General features: G+C 39.5%; 3 protein-coding genes and 1 long non-coding RNA gene across 10 annotated transcripts; all 4 read left to right on the top strand.

Annotated features, from left to right (window-relative positions):
• The first annotated feature begins 358 nt into the window (after positions 1 to 358).
• LOC143422453 (uncharacterized) lies at positions 359 to 1,091 on the top strand. Its single transcript, XM_076893095.1, has 2 exons — positions 359 to 608; positions 714 to 1,091. The coding sequence occupies exons 1-2, from the start codon at positions 592 to 594 to the stop codon at positions 1,051 to 1,053; spliced, it is 357 nt and encodes a 118-aa protein (XP_076749210.1). The 5' UTR covers positions 359 to 591; the 3' UTR covers positions 1,054 to 1,091.
• Positions 1,092 to 2,608: 1,517 nt separating this feature from the next.
• LOC143429719 (uncharacterized) lies at positions 2,609 to 8,234 on the top strand. 3 transcript variants are annotated; one of them, XM_076905459.1, is made up of 3 exons: positions 2,609 to 2,747; positions 5,911 to 6,398; positions 6,641 to 8,234. In XM_076905459.1, the coding sequence occupies exons 2-3, from the start codon at positions 5,929 to 5,931 to the stop codon at positions 8,001 to 8,003; spliced, it is 1,833 nt and encodes a 610-aa protein (XP_076761574.1). In that variant the 5' UTR covers positions 2,609 to 2,747; positions 5,911 to 5,928; the 3' UTR covers positions 8,004 to 8,234. The 3 variants fall into 3 exon arrangements, with proteins under 3 accessions (XP_076761574.1, XP_076761592.1, XP_076761584.1); XM_076905477.1 differs by lacking the exon at positions 2,609 to 2,747 and adding an exon at positions 4,023 to 4,131; XM_076905469.1 differs by lacking the exon at positions 2,609 to 2,747 and adding an exon at positions 5,303 to 5,433.
• LOC143429760 (uncharacterized) lies at positions 3,701 to 5,372 on the top strand. Of its 2 annotated transcripts, none has more exons than XR_013102566.1 (2): positions 3,701 to 4,010; positions 5,265 to 5,372. It is a non-coding gene; the product is annotated as an uncharacterized LOC143429760 (long non-coding RNA). The 2 variants fall into 2 exon arrangements; XR_013102565.1 differs by lacking the exon at positions 5,265 to 5,372 and adding an exon at positions 4,699 to 4,764 and having other exon boundaries at positions 3,701 to 4,103.
• A 2,115-nt stretch (positions 8,235 to 10,349) lies between the features above and the next one.
• On the top strand, positions 10,350 to 13,340 carry LOC143429738 (uncharacterized). Of its 4 annotated transcripts, none has more exons than XM_076905512.1 (4): positions 10,350 to 10,496; positions 11,541 to 11,888; positions 12,015 to 12,816; positions 12,922 to 13,340. In XM_076905512.1, exons 2-4 carry the CDS (start codon positions 11,562 to 11,564, stop codon positions 13,026 to 13,028), a joined length of 1,236 nt encoding a protein of 411 aa, XP_076761627.1. In that variant the 5' UTR covers positions 10,350 to 10,496; positions 11,541 to 11,561; the 3' UTR covers positions 13,029 to 13,340. The 4 variants fall into 4 exon arrangements, with proteins under 4 accessions (XP_076761627.1, XP_076761602.1, XP_076761611.1 ...); XM_076905487.1 differs by having other exon boundaries at positions 10,351 to 10,496; positions 11,967 to 12,816; XM_076905496.1 differs by lacking the exon at positions 10,350 to 10,496 and adding an exon at positions 11,056 to 11,172 and having other exon boundaries at positions 11,967 to 12,816.
• The last annotated feature ends 4,066 nt before the right edge of the window (positions 13,341 to 17,406 follow it).

The raw sequence follows: 17,406 nt of genomic DNA, 5'->3' as shown, positions 1-17,406 counted from the left end.
TAAAAGTTGGTAGGGTTAATAGGATGGGTTGCCAACAATAAAGAAAGAAATAAGACTATGACCACGGATAAAACATAATATGTAACTTATTAACATCATAGACTACATCTAACATTCTATAAAATTTAAGATTATTTTAACTGATGTGTTGATTCTAAAGAAAAAACAGTAAATTGCAAACGAGAATAATTATGCAGAATGTTTATTCCATGGAATATAAAGCAATTATCTCATGACATGGGACAAAAAACACGATAGATGACAAGTCTATCTTGTATAAGTACTTGTATCATGTTTATCCTACAGGTTCTACAGTATTAATTTTATTTATACAGAATATTTGGTTGAAAATATGTTACTTGCGCTCTCTAACAGTTGAAAGTTGAACTATAGTTAGAAGAGAGCTTGAAGAATATTGCCGACTTGTGCAATCGAGTTTTGTTTTCGTGACAAACGTATATGACGTACACGCAAGGTGGAGAGTATACAACATTACTTATTTCGGCAAGAAAAAGTTATAGATATAATATGCAGTGGTTAAAAATATATGTACATTAAAATCTTTCATCAAAAGCTTGGATTAATTCAAGAATGACTCGAGCTAACAGGTTAGTTTCTGTTGATGTACGAGTGTAATGACACAACTCTTTCATCTAACATCTATAAAGGGTTTTATCTCGTTTCATAAAATTGCTTTTCTTTGTTATATTTAGAAAAAGAGGACGAGACGCGGAAGAAGAATCTAGTGAATTTATGCCATTAAGTAAAAGAATTAATAATCTACATATTAATGGTTTATCAGGCATGCAGGAAAATGTAACTGAAAACATGGATACAGACTGCTGTAGCAGAAGTTTTATGCCATCACCAAATTATTCAGAGCTTTCTCAGGGGTCACCATTGTATGATGGATGTAGTTCTAGCCAAAGTAGTTATACAGCTGAATATAAACCAGATCTGGATGCTGCTGAAAATCCTTTTTATTATGAGAGTAATAAGTTACTATTCTCTCTGTATATGGAACGTATACAAAGAACACCTGATTCATTTTGATATTCCTAATTTCAAATTATAACGTCTAATTACATTAAGCATTTCTTGACGTCATTTTTTTCATTCCTTTTCAATATACTTTTATTAATGAAATCATTGGAAATCTTAAAAGGTCCAGAATGTTTTTAATAACAATGGGAATGCAATTATTTATTATTGTAATATTGACTCAATTGTAATGTATGACGCAATTGTATATATAAAAAGAAAAGTGCATATTTAAAAATCTTATATTAAACTGACAGCTTACTTTGAAAGACATAGAATTAAAATTTGCGTAGTTGTAATTAATCAGTGTAACTGTAATGATTATTGGTAATTTATGTTTCATTAATATATTATAATATAATATACAAATATTATATCAAATTCCTGTTTCTACATAAATGGTGTATTATTAATCAATTACATTTTCGTTTTAAATATTTATTATAGATCTCAGAATAATTTAAAAGATAATGAAAACGAATACATTTGACACGAATATTAACAACATATTTATAATTTAAAACAGAAGAATATTAATATTAAGGAAGAGAAAATACATCGAGACTTTTCTCATCTATATTTATTATCTTTGTAATGTATTACAAATATATATTATATTTAGAAAAAAAAGTCGATGAGTCGAAAAGGGCGTGTTGACGAGACGTTATACCGAGTAATTTATATAAGGCGCGCAAATACATAGAAATATGGCGGCCATCGAAATATCGATTCTCGACCTAACCTCACTTCAGTCTCCGCTAGATGCGCACGGTGTTAGTATCGCTCTGTGTAGTAGAGGAAACGAAGTGATTGAGAGCAAGACAGAGCGACGGACAGGTGTTTTTTGCGCTGTTAAATATTTATCTGGAAAGTTCGCGATTTTCTTCTAAAACTGTAAAGATTATTGTAATACCTGGAAATATAGAACGGTTCCATAAGAGTTGACTGTTTAATCGGCAAGCGCGCACGCGCCGCTTTCCCCTCGCTCTCACAATATACTCCGCGCGTAACCGCCGCCATAGTTGATATTTCTCCGATAGAATATTAATAGCGGCGTAAGTTTTCGCGGTTAAACGTATTTTTATTTATTGACTGGAAAACAAGAATGCGTTCAACGAGGGCGGTAAGACGAGGTCATTCAAGATAAAGCTAGGATTCGTAGGAAGGAGGGTGTCTACTTTCACAGCTCGTGGTTTTCAGGAGAGTGGCCTGGCATCGCGGCGCTTCGAGTTAACGTGTGACCACCGTCGGGTGGCTATGTACCGTTAGCTTGAATTCATTCCCCGTTGGCCGGCCCAAGACCCACGCTTACCTACCGACCGGGGCCATACTCGATCGAACTCGACTGTCGTAAACCCGGAAATGAGTGCGCGTCGCGGTTCGCCGTTAACGCAGGAAGACTGCCAGTAGTGCGCGAATATATCACGAGTCACGACTCGTTGATCGTCAAAGACACGTTCATTCGGACGTACGTCTCGTATGACGTATGCACCGTAAGCAGTAGCCGTGGCTAGCCAGAGGAGAGCCGTGGCACGGCGAACGTGTACGTAGAAATGAGAAAGTTGCTGCCGCCGCGGTGAAGATTGAGAACGACGCAGGCGAGCCAGCCAGGCGGACGGTCCCTGTACTACGCGAAGCTTCCGACGCAGCGACAGTAGTAGCAGTACGCCGAAAGGAGTGCACAAGGGAACCACAGCTGCTCGTGGGTAAGTAGGACACGCATTTCCTCGTGGATGATTCTCTTGTGCGTTCGGAACTCGCGTGCACCTATACGTTCGTACGTAAACTAAAGCGGGCTGCAGGAATCCGCGGACGGTGCTGCCCCACGAATCTTTACGCGCTTTACTCCTAATGCGAAACGTACACGAGAAACCGCGAAACGGTGGCCACAGAGCACCCACCCCAAGACACTAAAATCGTCGCGGGGCCCTCGTCGTGGCTCACGGCTTGGCTCGGGTTGGCTTTGGTGGGGTGGTTGGAGGTGCGGACAGTGGTTGAGAGGCTGGTGGGGTTGGAAATTGCGTGGTGGTGGGTGCCCGCCGAGGTCTCGGAGGCCCCTCCGTGGCATCTCGCTGCCTCTAACCCGTCGAGGTGGGGGTGTAAACAACAGCCCTGCCTGTGCCTCTGTTGGCTCTACTCTGTCCTCCGTTTCGCCTCTGCCCTGCTCTTGCCTCTGCCAACTCGCCCGATCTTTTTCCTACTTCCTCTCCACGTAACGTCTCCCGATGCGCGATCGAAAGAGCACTGAAGGGAGGGAGAAACGCAGGGCGAAAGGGAGAGAGGGAATAACCATCAAGAGAACAAAGCATCGGCTTCGCGGACCTGTGCTATTTTCTCGCGTCACCGTGTACTCAATTCCATCATGGCCGGTCTATCACCGAACGTGCTGACGTGTGGTAACCTTGTCTACCCGCTTACCTAACTGCCGTTCGTTCGTTCGTACGCGTTCGCCTTCAATGTTTACACAACGCCAGTCTTGCCTTCATTCTACTTATCCACCGTTTGAATGCTCTCTTACCACCGTAATACCATTCCCAGCATTTTTCTCTTTTCAGTACTGTACTTTATCTCGTTACGCCTCCGAGTAACACGCTTTTTTTTTTTATCATGTCGAGTACGTGTAAAAAGCATATCCGTTTGCACAATGCCTTCGAAGCCGTTCCATTCTACGTACGCTGCCCCGATATCAGGTCCGTGCTGTGTATGTGCAGTTATGCGAAACACTAGAATTCCTCTAGAAACTGCGAACACTCAGACACGCTCTCTTCGATGTATGTACATAAGAGAGACAGTTGTATAGTGTGAGAGAGATATGTTGAACCTTAAGAGAATCGGCGCCATTACGACATGCGCGTCTTGCAAAAGCGTCCAACAACGGTACGTCGGCGAGGCTGACCGGTCAGTCGCATACGCCATTCCGCGTAAGCCGAAAAACGCAACCGCGTTTCTTCATGATTATTCACGTTACGGTAGTTTCGGGGTTTTTTTTTCCTACTAAGCCGTGAAACCACCCGCAACGACTTGCTGGCACGGAGTAATCGTTCGACACGGCACCCTCCTCGGTGCGTCGAAAGGAGGAGAGGTGCACGGGTAACCTAACCTCTTCTCTCTTTCTATCCCTCACCCGTTTTCTGCTCCTTCCCTACCCACGGGTGGATCAAGGGCGAGAGTCATCGGTGTGTCCCACTTCGTCTGCCGCGATGTCTGCTTCGTATGTTCTCTCCAGATATTTCGCGTTCCCCTCCCCGGGGAGTTCCCGGTATGTCGAGGTTCGTCTCCCTTCTTTCTTGACATACCCCTACCCTTTAGAGTTTGCTGCACACGCTTACGCACCTACACACCTACCTATCCGTTGCCTCCCGTCCTATTCTCGCGATGTTCCGCGTGTTTGTGCCAGAGAAAGAGAGTGAGTCCGGGGCTCTATTTCGCGGTGGGTTCCCGTTTTCCCACCTATGGGTTCCCCCCTACCCTTGTCGAGAACTCCTACCCCCTACCCCCGTGGGGGCACCATCATGGTGGAGTGGGGTGCAATCCTGGGCCACTTCGACGACTATCCTCCCTGCTCCCGGATCCCTTTAAGGTGGGGGAGGGGTGAAGTGGGGGATCCTCACCCCACCCCCACATACCAACACATGGTCAAGAGGTTTGATGTTTAAGACTTGGACGGCAAAGGTGGCGGGACGTTCGACTTATAACTTCACCACCTTCGGGGATAAATGTTTTGGCTACTGCTACATCAAATGCACCACGATTCAAACAGGGGAAGTACAAGGGTTGTAGTGTGTGGCTGGTCGAATCGAATGCTAGCTATTGTTTCGTTACATCCGTTACGATTCGTTCGTTTGATGTACGTTATTTGGTTTAACCTTGATCTTGATGTACAGGTAGCGTAGCGGTAGGAGGCGAAACACGTACAGTTTGGGGGTGGGCCGGGTTGTTTCTCTACGATGGTTGCCGATAAGTTGTAGGAACACGTGTAGTATGAAACTTTTTAACAGTAGCCATATACAAGTTCTCCAACCACCTGTAGCTAATATCAAATACAGAAAACGAGCGTTGAAAATGGAATATGATGAGTTTAGAGAATCATTGATATTGGACAATCGATTAAATTAATTGACGAGAATGAGAAATGATTTTAGATGCATTGTATACAATGTTCTAATTAGTCGGTTAGTGTTGTGCTATGTTAATTCACCCTGCACTTTGTTTTCCGTATTTAGCAACTTGATCGTGTACACACACGATGTATTTACTTTACTTTGGAACGTATCGGCTGAAGAAACGTTTACGGATTAAAGAGCATCTGTGAATTCTATGAAAACACGGAATCTCTTTTGAAACAGTTTGAAGTAACGAAGGTTGATGTACAAGCAACACTCATGCGTCAAAGTGAGTGCAACTGTGGAATATATGTAGACACGTATCTATTATCATCTGTTTGATATACTATCTTTGTTTCATTTGTGACAATTATAAATATACGTACATATATGTATGTTTCACTTTAAAAAGATATACATTAAAGGGGAAGAAAACATTTTCAGTTTTAGAAAATGTTGTATCCCGACTTTGCGAATCAGCTAGTAAATAGATAAAAATCAAATTTCATCTATTACCTTCTGTTATTACTTATATTCTGATTTACTTCTTCAGTTTAAACATTTACATAATTAAAAGATTGTATTTCGTTTCAAACGTTTCTCGAGTTGTTACACGAATATCAACAACGTCATTTAAATTGATTGATTATTAATATTAGTATTGTTGTTAATGGCAATAACATTGCTAACAATGCCAGCATTGGAATCAGTCAATTTCTCGTTCATTTGAACATCACCTAATAATTTTATTCTCTTTGTTTTATAGATTTAATTATCGTGAAAGATGAATTTCACGCCATTCCCCGGCTTTACAACAGGCTCGTTGCCGACGGGCACGGTCCACCAGTTCGCGACCGCTAAATTCGCACAAAACCTGCCCACTGGCGGTCAGGTGGTTGGCGTTTTATCCGGTGGCGAAGGTGGAGTGCATTACCTAAGGCCGGTCGATCCGAACGGGTTCGCCGTGGCTCAGGGAGGTAACAGTCAGCAGCAGCAAATCATCACGTTGCCTATCACTGTACCTGGAAAAGATGGCACGCAACAGCAGCAAACCGTCCAAATCCAGGTGGTCAATCCCAGCGTATCACAGAGCGGGAATAGTGGTGATCAACCAAAATATCATTTGGCACCGATCTCTTTGGGACAGTTTCCCCAAGGTGCGGCAACAGTCCTTACTGTTGCGTACAGCCAACAAGGCGCAGATGGGGTACAGATTCAAGTACAACCACAGAATACTGTGGCTACGACGCAAACGTAAGGATCGCTTTATTTTAAATAGCTTTACTTAAATGGCTCACATCGTTTAACACCTAGAAGAAAAATAAATACCAAGGATATCCTTCCACGACCCTTTTGACTAAATTACTTTTTTATGGAAATCAGTATTTGCTCGTATCATTAACGATTTCAGTTCCTCAATTTATAATTAAAGCATCGATTTATTTTGCAATGTTCTTCTTCAATCGACGGTTATTCAAACAATTTCTTTAATTTAGGTCTGATCAAACAACCCAAAGTACATCCACAGCAGTCACTACTACATCACAGCAAACCATTCAGCAGACAGTACAGCTCCCAGGGGCACCCGAAGGATTGACCGTCGTCGCACAGATTCCGCAAGATTTGATTTTACGCGAGGGTATGGAGGAATCGAAAGAAGATGTGAAAGAGGGTATAACACCAGTCGCTCTTATTAAAAAAGGTGGCATTAAGAATCAAGGAAATCAAAGTGGAGAGGAATATATTACATCCATGCCTGCAAGTTGGCAAAGCCTTGCAGCACCAGGATCAACTGTTGCTGATTATCTTTCCAGATTACCTGCCAGTACTTTGCCTCTTAGTTTACAGCACTTCTTGAAATTTTCGGCGGAGACAATAAAGAGAGAAGCCACTATTGAATCCAGTCCTTTAGGGGCTGACGGTTTAGACGCATCTGGCGCTGCATCTGGTGAACAGTCAGTGCAGATTACCGTAGCAAGCGGGGAGACCGCTATCATTTCTGATGTTGTTGAAGAACAAGAGACAGGCGCGAAGCCCAAGAGAAAGAAGAAGTACAAGAAAAAGCCTCCAAAACCAAAAAAACCGAAACCAGGTCAGGTGAGCATTGTTACAGCTCTTGATGGTACAACATTGTTTTGTTGTCCTCAATGTAACATGGCTTATCCCGAGAAAGAACTCTTGGAACAACATCTTATTGGACATAAAATAGAGAGGAGGTTTATCTGTGACATTTGTGGTGCAGGTTTGAAACGTAAAGAACATTTAGAACGACACAAATTGGGTCACAATCCGGATAGACCTTTTATCTGTTCGGTATGCATGAAAGGTTTCAAGCGAAAAGAGCACTTGAATCTTCATTTTGTAATACATTCTGGACAAAAAACAGAGGTTTGCACCGAATGCGGTAAAGCATTTTATCGCAAAGATCATTTGAGGAAGCACGCTAGGTCTCATTTAGCGAAACGTATCAAGGAAGATCCTTTAATTGCCGATCCTCCTCAAAATTCGCAACAACAAACGGACCAGCAACAGCAACAAGCAGAACAATTGCAACAACAAGCAGATCAGCTACAGCAACAATCATCCGTGTCCGAATTGCAACAGATTCAAATACAAGTAGGGCAAGGTTCTCAGGCACAGATTCATCAAATAGCCGTCAGTGAACAGTCCACGGTTGTTCTTCCAACTGCTGCTGAAACAGGTGCAATGGCTATGCTTCATCATCAACAGCAGCAGCAGCAGCAGCAGCAGCAGCAACAACAACAACAACAACAACAACAACAGCAGCAGCAACAACAGCAGCAGCAACAGCAGCAGCAACAATCACAGCAGTCGCAACAACAACAGCAGCAGCATTAGCAGCAGCATACCGCCCCGAATCAACCTGGGCGGTACTTCCGGTTTAATCACCAACAAGCTAGAGGTCGTGCAAGGCAAGGTGTTCTTGCTGATTGATTTCTATAATCTCATAGTCAAATTGGTATCGTGTAAAGAAAAATTCGTTGATGGTGGTTATCGTTGCCTAGTAGTGGTGTTGCGAAAATTGAGACCTTTTCTTGTATCTTCAAATAAAGATACTTTTACTGACGAGCCGTCGCATTTCAAAGTTTGTACACCATCAGCTTCTTCAGGAAGTCGTAGGCCAGATTAACGTATGATTATGATTATTCTGCAAAACGCACCGAACTGACTGATTAATGAAGTTCGTACATATGATGTTTCATTTTTGCGTACACGTTATAGCGTACGTGTAAAAAAAAAAGAGAAAAACGAATTTGCTCGTTCAATTTAAAATGTTTTTGTCGCTAATCCAGTTCCATGACGCAAGTTAGAAAATAATAAAGAAGTTTATATATACATATATATATATATATATATACATATAAAAATATATTTTTGAAAGCGCGAACTGGATTCGCCGGACAGAAGGCAATCGAGTTTTCGGCTGAAGTTAATTTTCTTTGATGATAAATGTAACGAGAGGAGAAAAATACGTAACGTGGAAGATAACGAAATAATACATAAAACAGGGCTGTAAATACAACCAACTTACCGTACACAAAAAAGTCGTGCAAATACAAAGTGAACTGTTTATTTATTCCACTTGTTCTCTACACGATCGAGACATAGAATGAGAAGAGTGTATCTTATTATAGGTAAAGACCATTGAATGATAACTAGTATTTAAAAGAAAAAAAAAACAGTGTTTTGTTAGATGAATGTAAATGTTTACATTTTTATCTGCATATTGATTATTTAACATTTACTTTTACGAAACAGAATATATATTTTGCTTTTATTGACATAAATCAGACGTAAGAACGTAGATTTATTATACGAATTTAAAAAAAATCTAATTGGATATAAGTACATTGTTATTTCTGGATTAGTTTATTATGTCGCAGAATTAAGGTTATCAGGAAATACGACTGGCGATTACGTCTATGTATTTAAATTTGAAGAGAAGCATTTCTGCAGCCACTAATACTTCTATAATTCTAATAAGTTAGTCTAACTTATTCTGTATAGTATTTAACTTGTTTTACTTACTAAACCGATAATTTTTACGAGAAGATTTCGCAATTTTCTCTTCTTTGTGTTGATCGTAATTGAAAAGAATTTTTTTGTATTATCACAAGAGGCACGGCAAAAGTATAGGAAACAGTTGTTGGGAATGAACCATCTGATTTGTTAATCAATCATGGTACACTCGAAATCATTTGAGGAAAAGATGTATGTATACAAAAAAAAAATACTTTTTATTGTAAGTATCATTATATTAAAGGCAGTGGGTATAGCTGTACAAGAAATATAATTATTATTTTATTATCATATTATTATAGCTATTATCATAATCAGTATGGATAGTCTATAAGTCATTTTCATTGTTACTTACATAAATATTGGAGAAAGAAAGCTAAAATAAAACATACATTTAATATAAACAAATTTTTATTGATTAACCGATATGAAAACGATTTTGTAGCTTATTAAACGATCTTGTCGGATACTTTTAATTTTCCAGCTCAGTTATTAACCGTGAAATGTTGTTAATTATAATATTAACGTTTACACGCTCTAAGTAAATGCACCGTTATCTGATAATCTGTACAGGGGGACCTGATTAACTTTTTAAATTTATAGTTTGTACATTTGTATCGATATTGTTTAATTAACGGGTGTAGGGATTCTATATTTCCTTTACGTTACATTATACATTAAACTGAAACTTTACCAATAAAAACTGCACGCCTGCAACTAAATTATTCACTACAACTTTCACGTATATTTCATCAAGTGTTTTTATATATATTGTATCGGGTTACATGTTCTACAATAACTATTGTAACTAACGATTAATAATTAATTGTTAATGAAAAAAATATATATAATATAAGATCGAACAATGTATTACTCGTTAAGTTTCGCTCTGTATTTTTCTCCTTCTGATTGGTAGTATTCCCCGAGCCCATGAGTATATCCCCGACTCTCGACTTCGATGCGTCGAGAGAGAGAAAGAGAGAGAAAGAGTGAGAGAGAAAGAGGGAGAGAGAGAGAGAGAGAGAGAGAGAGAGAGAGAGAGAGAGTAAATAATGGCAGGTCGCTGGGAGCAATTCGAAGTTAAAACCCCGATGGATTCGGGCATTTTCGCCGGCACGGCTACGAGGAGGGCCGGGAGAGAGAAAAAATAGTTAAGAGGCTGGCACAGTAGAGGGCGGACGGATGGGGTGGGGGCGCCGACTTGAGGGACAGGTGTCAACGGCACACACATAGACCGGGGGATCTTTTTCAGAGATTCTCGACTTCGTGAAAATCTTGACCAGGCGGAGAGAAGCTGCTAACAACTAAATGGTAAGGTGATTTTCTGGTGAAGCTTTCGTATTAGTTAGTCGATGTTCGCGGTGTCTTGTGTTCGGTACGGCCATTTTCTGCTGAATTTCGTGCGAATTCGGCCCCCGCGTATCGACTAGGTGCTGAGAGGGGAAAGACTCGGGGTCTCTCCCCTTACACTTCATCCCACTGCGCGTATACTACCCATCCCTCTGGCCAGATCATCCCCCCTGCGTCCTTCCCCCGTTCTCCTTCATTCTTCCCGTCCGCTGATTCCCGTTCTCCGCGTCGCCGTCCCTCTACGGTTACCCTTTCCCCGCATCGCGACGATCCTGCCCGCGTACAATGTTCGTTTTCAACGTCTTTTTTCCGTCTTGTATCCTTTTCTACGGCCAGTAAATCGTGCACAATCCGTACCCCGTGCAGTTTTTCGCTAATTTCCTCCGAACGTTACCATTTCCTCCTTTAGAAATCGTCGCGCGGTTTAAGAAAGGAAACGCGGCTGTTTCCCGTGTGCACCTCGTCGTGACAGACGGTTGACGCAGAGGCGGCGACGGGCAGCGTGGTGTTCTCTTGCTTCTTGTGTCTCTCGCATTGTAAAAATCTGCCCCTACGCTTACTCTTACCTCTCGGAGACCCCCCTCCGAGGAAAGGATTCAACTCTACGGCGAAGAAACATGGGGAGAGGGACGTCGCTGTGAGTAAATACTCGGGCGTCGTTCGGGCAGGACGCGCTGAGATATATATTCGTGCGGTTGTGTCGTGTATATACGCGAGACCGTCTCTCGTTCTTTACTCTGTTACCAATGTCGCCAAGAATCTATCCTCACGTCCTCGGTCTGCTTCCACCAACAATGGCAGAAGAGCACATGTCACCGATTAACATTAAAATTAGCTCGACAATTAGCCCGTTAGTGTATTAGCGATTACGCGGTGTGCCTGTAAGTCGTGTTTTAAGGAGATGTTTAAGGACATCGGCTGACCACGAGACGATCCTCTAACTTGTAGCGGCTGGACTGCTGACACGTGTAATTATGTCAGCTCTGGTTATTTTCGGCTTTTCAGGTATCTGATTGACGGTTTGCAATGAATTTCCCGCCGTTCGGAAGCCATTTTCCCGGTACTATTCCGAGTATACACCAGTTCGCAACCGACGGCTCCGGCGGTGCGGGCGGGCGTTACGCCAATCATTTTCCCAACCAGCCTCCAATTGGAGTGCCGGTTATGGGAAAGTACCGTCCTGAAAGCAACGGCGTGCAATCTGCTCAGTCGCAAGTGATGATGAACAATAAAGCGAGTTATCCCAATAGCAATGTTCATCATTATCCAAATGTACCATACTCCCAAGCTCAACCGGTACAACAGCGGCCCTCTAATTCGCCTGGAATGCCAGAGAAACGTTCGTATCATCAGGTAAGCAGCTTTTGACTCTTAATTTTAATCTGAATCCAAACGTAGAGATACTTGACAGAAGAAATTGAAACTTTTCAGCAAGCAACAGAAACTATAAATCAACAAGATGTTTGCAATCTCCTACAGGATAAAGATAAGAATAAGGAGAAGAAAACGGATGAACAACAGCGCAATGGAGAAACGACGACAAACGGTAGCCAACAAGATTACACGATGCACCAACATCATCAGCAGCATGCACATACTCAAACTCCTGCGACGATGCCTGCTACGTGGCAATCTTTGGCCACACCTGGATCCACCGTCGCAGATTACCTCAGTCATTTACCAGCTAGTACTTTACCATTAAGTTTGCATCACTTCTTAAAATATTCTGCGGAAAGTATTAAGAAAGAGTCAGAAATGGCACAAACCACTTCCGTTGCTGTAGCAACTACGACAACGCCTAATATCATGATGTCTCCGAACAATAAAAAGAAGAAAAAGAAGAAGACGCCTAAAGAGAAAAAGCCACGTCCGAAACCTGGTGAAATTCGCTTAACTACAGCTCTAGATGGCTCTACATTGTATTGTTGTCCAGAGTGTCACATGGCATACCCGGAACGTGAATTATTAGAACAACATCTTTTGGGGCATACTTTAGAACGAAGATTCGTTTGCGACATTTGCGGCGCAGGACTTAAAAGGAAGGATCATCTTACACGTCACAAACAGAGTCATAACCCTGAGCGGCCGTATGTTTGTACCGTTTGTTTAAAAGCGTTTAAAAGAAAAGAACAACTGACATTACATTTTGTTATACATTCTGGCGAGAAACGACATATATGCACAGAATGTGGAAAAGGATTTTATCGTAAAGATCACTTAAGAAAGCACACCAGAAGCCACATTGCAAGGAGGGTAAAAGCTGAGCTCAGTCAAAATGCTGGTGAGTATACAAATATGTTGTTATTCGTAGAACAATACGGAAAGAAGTAATCAAATTTAGCTGTAGTCTCAACTTATACATTGTACACATTATTTTTGCTTCTAGGTACACAGCAAAATCAGCAGCAAAACAATGTTTCGAACATGCAGACGACAGCGGTTACAGCATCGTCTGTTCTATCCGGTGGACATCCAGGTCCTCTCCTGTCCTGAGCCCCGCCACCAGGGAACTTTCAAGTTCCCCATCCGACTAACATTCTTCATTCGCATACTTCTCATCATTCATTACATCATCATCATTTGACGACCGTTAATGTGGCGCATCAATCGAGCGTCACACCACTCGCCACGTCCAGTCATTACCAAACGCACGACCTCAGTTTTTTGGGACACGTTAAAGATTTCTGAGAGCAGGGGAAGACCTCGATTAAGAGGTAACAAAACTGATAAATTACACGAGTATTCTCAGCCCGGCGAGAATAGATTCGAACGCTTTTCATGATTTTCGGATTTAGTGAGTTTTTTTATCGTTACAATTATCTGGTGATTCTGCTAACTCTCTATGTCCTCGGTACAATAGCGTAAAAGCAATGACAGGGAAGGTTTTTTTTTAACAGTATGTACAACTTTTATTACCTGCACATCGTGTATTGTTTTCGAGATGATGCACGCGCAGATTTTATTTCTGAAATGTGTGCCATACATGTACATGATGAAACAAAATGAAAATAGAGAAAGACATAGAGAGTGTTTTTCTATGTACACAGGAGAGAGAAACTATAATTTTCTCTAAGGGCGTTAGATTAAAGCCTGATATAAGTCTTGCCATACTGTATGTATGAGAAACAAAACATATTTTTATGAAGGCTTGGTGTAAAACACAAAGAACCTACTTAAGCTACTAAGCATATATAACCAGAGAAGAAGCAAATAAGATAGCTTTTTCTTAGTTCTGTTGAACTTAATTATTTGATTTCGTTAAAATTTGTACATGTTTATTTTTGATTAGTCAATTTAATATCGTGTGGAATATAGATATCATTTACAAAAACTTATGCGACATGTGCGAATGAAAATATATATGTAAGGATGCGAATGAGTCATCCCACCGATTACTAAGTAATGTCTTTCAATTTCTTATTAAGCTGAAAATTATGCTTTCTCTTTTATATGCTCATCATACGACGCCTGCATAATTGTATCTTGATCTAAAAGAATCAAGTTCATATGCAATCTTTCTATCGAGTTTAGAAAATTTTTCGTTTTTAAGTTCAAGTTGTTTAATGATATTTTAACGAAGCATTGCAAAGCAGTAGCTAAAAGAAAACACGTGGCAATACTTTAGTCAGTAAAGAAAGGAAAGAAAAGATTATTTCGCTCTTTTTTATAAGTTTTTCATTTCATTTATATACAAAGTTGACAGTATTTTATATTTTACAACATATAGTTCCAAATTTCTGTTAGTATGTATACATTTATATATAATTACGTATATATATATACACACACACATATATATACGTATATATTTTACGATTTCATAAAAAGTCGTACTAAAAGCCTCCTTTTTTATTAATATACATATATGTTCTTTACGAGTTTACATCGTTTTTTTATATCGTTTTTTTACATTGTTTTTTTATACATATTTTTTCGTTAAATCCTTTTAACTTTCGTTGAATACTGATTGTGTTAGTGAACATATCTCGTTAGACCCAACGTATTTTGATTCACCTTTTGTTTATTATTATTATTACGTCTTTTTATATGTACGATATTATAGAGTAATCTTGAAGTAATCGTCGTTAAAAATTAGTTTTGTATTTCTTCCCATTTTATTTATCCGTATTGCGAAAGTGAAGTATCCTCGCGGACTGTGATCGTTTCGGGCAAAAATGAACACTTGCCTCGATTTGTCTGATCTTCTTTCTAATCGTTTATATCCCCCGTTTAGTATTATTCAGAGTGCCATTTTCTTCCAACTCTTCCTGCCGATACTTCTCTTGCCATAAATGGACAGGCATTATTCAGTCTACCAGATTGCCGATGCTATATTTTTTATTTCACTTTTTTTACTTTATATTGTGCATCTCCTTAAGCATCACGCGCTACATTGCGGTTGAATACGTTTACGTGATACAAAGCGAATGAAAATAAAAAGAGAAATAAAACGATGAAGCATAACGTATAAACATAGTTAGGAATGTGATGCGTTGCTGTCGTTGCCGAGAGAACGACGCGTTTCAGAGATTCATTATTGCTTACAACATAGAACGCGAAGTATTTTGTAATGAACTTAGAATGTACAAATAGGATAGACGAACAAAATCTATCGTTCATATATTTTATTAAATTATTACCTCACGTTCGAGCGTCTGTACGCATATACTTCTTTCAAACGGTCTCTTAAGTTGTTTTTTCTTTTTTCGAAGCAATCACAAGATTTTCTGGTCTCCTCTTCCAATCGACCCACACCGATACTTTTGATTCGCATCATGTTTCTAGCAAGTGGGTACGTTCTAGCCAGTAATACGAAAAATTCAGGATTCGTCAGACCTCAAATATAAGGATGTACTAAAAGAAAAAACTTTATACATATATATATGTATGTATATATAAAGTTTAAAAGAATGAGCTGTATTAAAATACTCTACCGCCACTTATAACCATGAAAAAGAAAAAAAAGAAGAGAAGAGAGAACAGAGAGTACACCTTAGGTTATATGTTCTAGCGAGTAAGTTTGTATACAAGATGAAGTAAAAAAATAAAATTACTATGATATGTAAGTTGAAAGACATAAGAGAGAAGCATAAAATGAAGCGTATGCGTGCTGGATCGGAGAAAAGAATGCATCTGACGTGTACTTAAGTGTGTGTCTATGTGTGTGTTTCTGTATATGTAATTGGAAACGTGAGAGAAAGAGCCTGTGAGAGATGAAACAAAAGAAAAAAGAAAAGGGGAACGTTGATACATGTGCGTAGTTATATATATATATATATATATATATATATATATAATATAATATAAAAGTATATATATATACTGTGTGAGAAAGAGAGAGAGAGAGAAAGATATCAAATTTTTCCGGAACAGAAAATCAATGGACTATACGGAAAAAAAAGAAAAATGGAAATAATAATAAATAGCTTTACAATTTATAAAAGTAAAAAAAATAGCGAGCGAAAGAGAGAGAAAGAGAGAAAGATTTTTGAGAAGTTTGGCGTACGATTTTTTTGAGATATTAAACAAATGTGAGGCTCAAGAGAAGCGGTCTATTTTCAAGAGTAGCCAAAAAGAGAGAAAAAAAATGAAGAGAACCTGATATTTCCACTCTCGACGAAGCGGACAGTTTGTCTCCTTGATATTTCGAAAACGACCACTTCGTCGAGGTAATAGGCGTAGTTGGTGTTCCTAAAAAAAAAAAGAAAAAGAAATGGGAGAGCGAGAGAAAAGAGAAGGATAAAATAGTTAACGCGTCTTTAAAGAAGAAGAAAAAAAAAATAACAATTCTCCGGTGCCTTTACATAGCGCTGGACTTTAACCGCACCCGCATACTTTTCCACCTTATAAGTCAAAGTCCATGGGAATGACCTCGTACGTAGTTCTTTTTTCGAGACACCCTGTGTATGCTCCTTTCCTCTCTCGTCTCCCGTTCGATACTTTTTCGTCGCCGTTCTTTTTGCATAAGCCGCACGAATGGGCTAAAAAAGAAAGAGGTACGAACAAAAAGCTGTTCAACGGGTGATCGAGAGGGGAAGAAAATAAGATATTTTTTAAAATATGCGAAAATGATCGAAAGTTCGAAATGGGGAAGAAATAAGACGTATCTTCCTTTTCTTCGGTTGCTTTGAAATATCTCAATTTTCCGTATGCTTTCACATGTCAAATCAAGTTGGAATAAGTAACTTTACAGGTAATTTTATTAATTTTGTTCATTTCTCGGAGATATTAAAAAATGTTGATTAGTACAATTAAGTCGGAGAGATCAAAACAGCCATTTCAGCATGTAAACGTTAGTTTCTTGTCTTATTGAACAACTAGCACAGACTGTAAAAGAAGTTACATATTGTTACTTGAACCGAATAGAAAATTTTTATTTACATTTTTTAAATAAAAATTTTACTCATATTAGGTAACATTTTATACTTATTCTTTTCATAAATTGTATACATTGTTTCTTGTGTACCATGTATTGTAAAAGGGCGAAATTAGCTTGATCGAGGGGAAATGCAAATCTGAAACGTTACGTTTCGTGAAATTAGCAATTTCGCATGTCTTAATTTCCTATTTTCAGTACTGATGAGATACCTTTTCTTTTTCTTTCGATTCTATAGTAGCGTGTAATGATTAAACGAGTATAAGTAATCGCGTTTTATAGAACATAAGTAGTCGTAAGTGATAAACCTTTATTGCCTAAGTTGCACGAGCTACGAATGATAGAAAAAAAAAGGAGAGATTGCGAGTGAAACCAAGAGCGAGAGTATGAGAAAAAACCAAAATGATAATAACAGATTGAATTTGCGTGAACACGTTTTGCAGTTTGTCTACAAGCTACGAAAAGAAAAATGAACACAATAGAACAGTTTTAAAT

This window comes from Xylocopa sonorina, chromosome 1 (assembly GCF_050948175.1).
Source record: "Xylocopa sonorina isolate GNS202 chromosome 1, iyXylSono1_principal, whole genome shotgun sequence".
NCBI classification, from domain to species: domain Eukaryota; kingdom Metazoa; phylum Arthropoda; class Insecta; order Hymenoptera; family Apidae; genus Xylocopa; species Xylocopa sonorina.
Note: the sequence above shows the minus strand (reverse complement) of the source record. Positions and strands in the feature narration are given on the sequence as shown.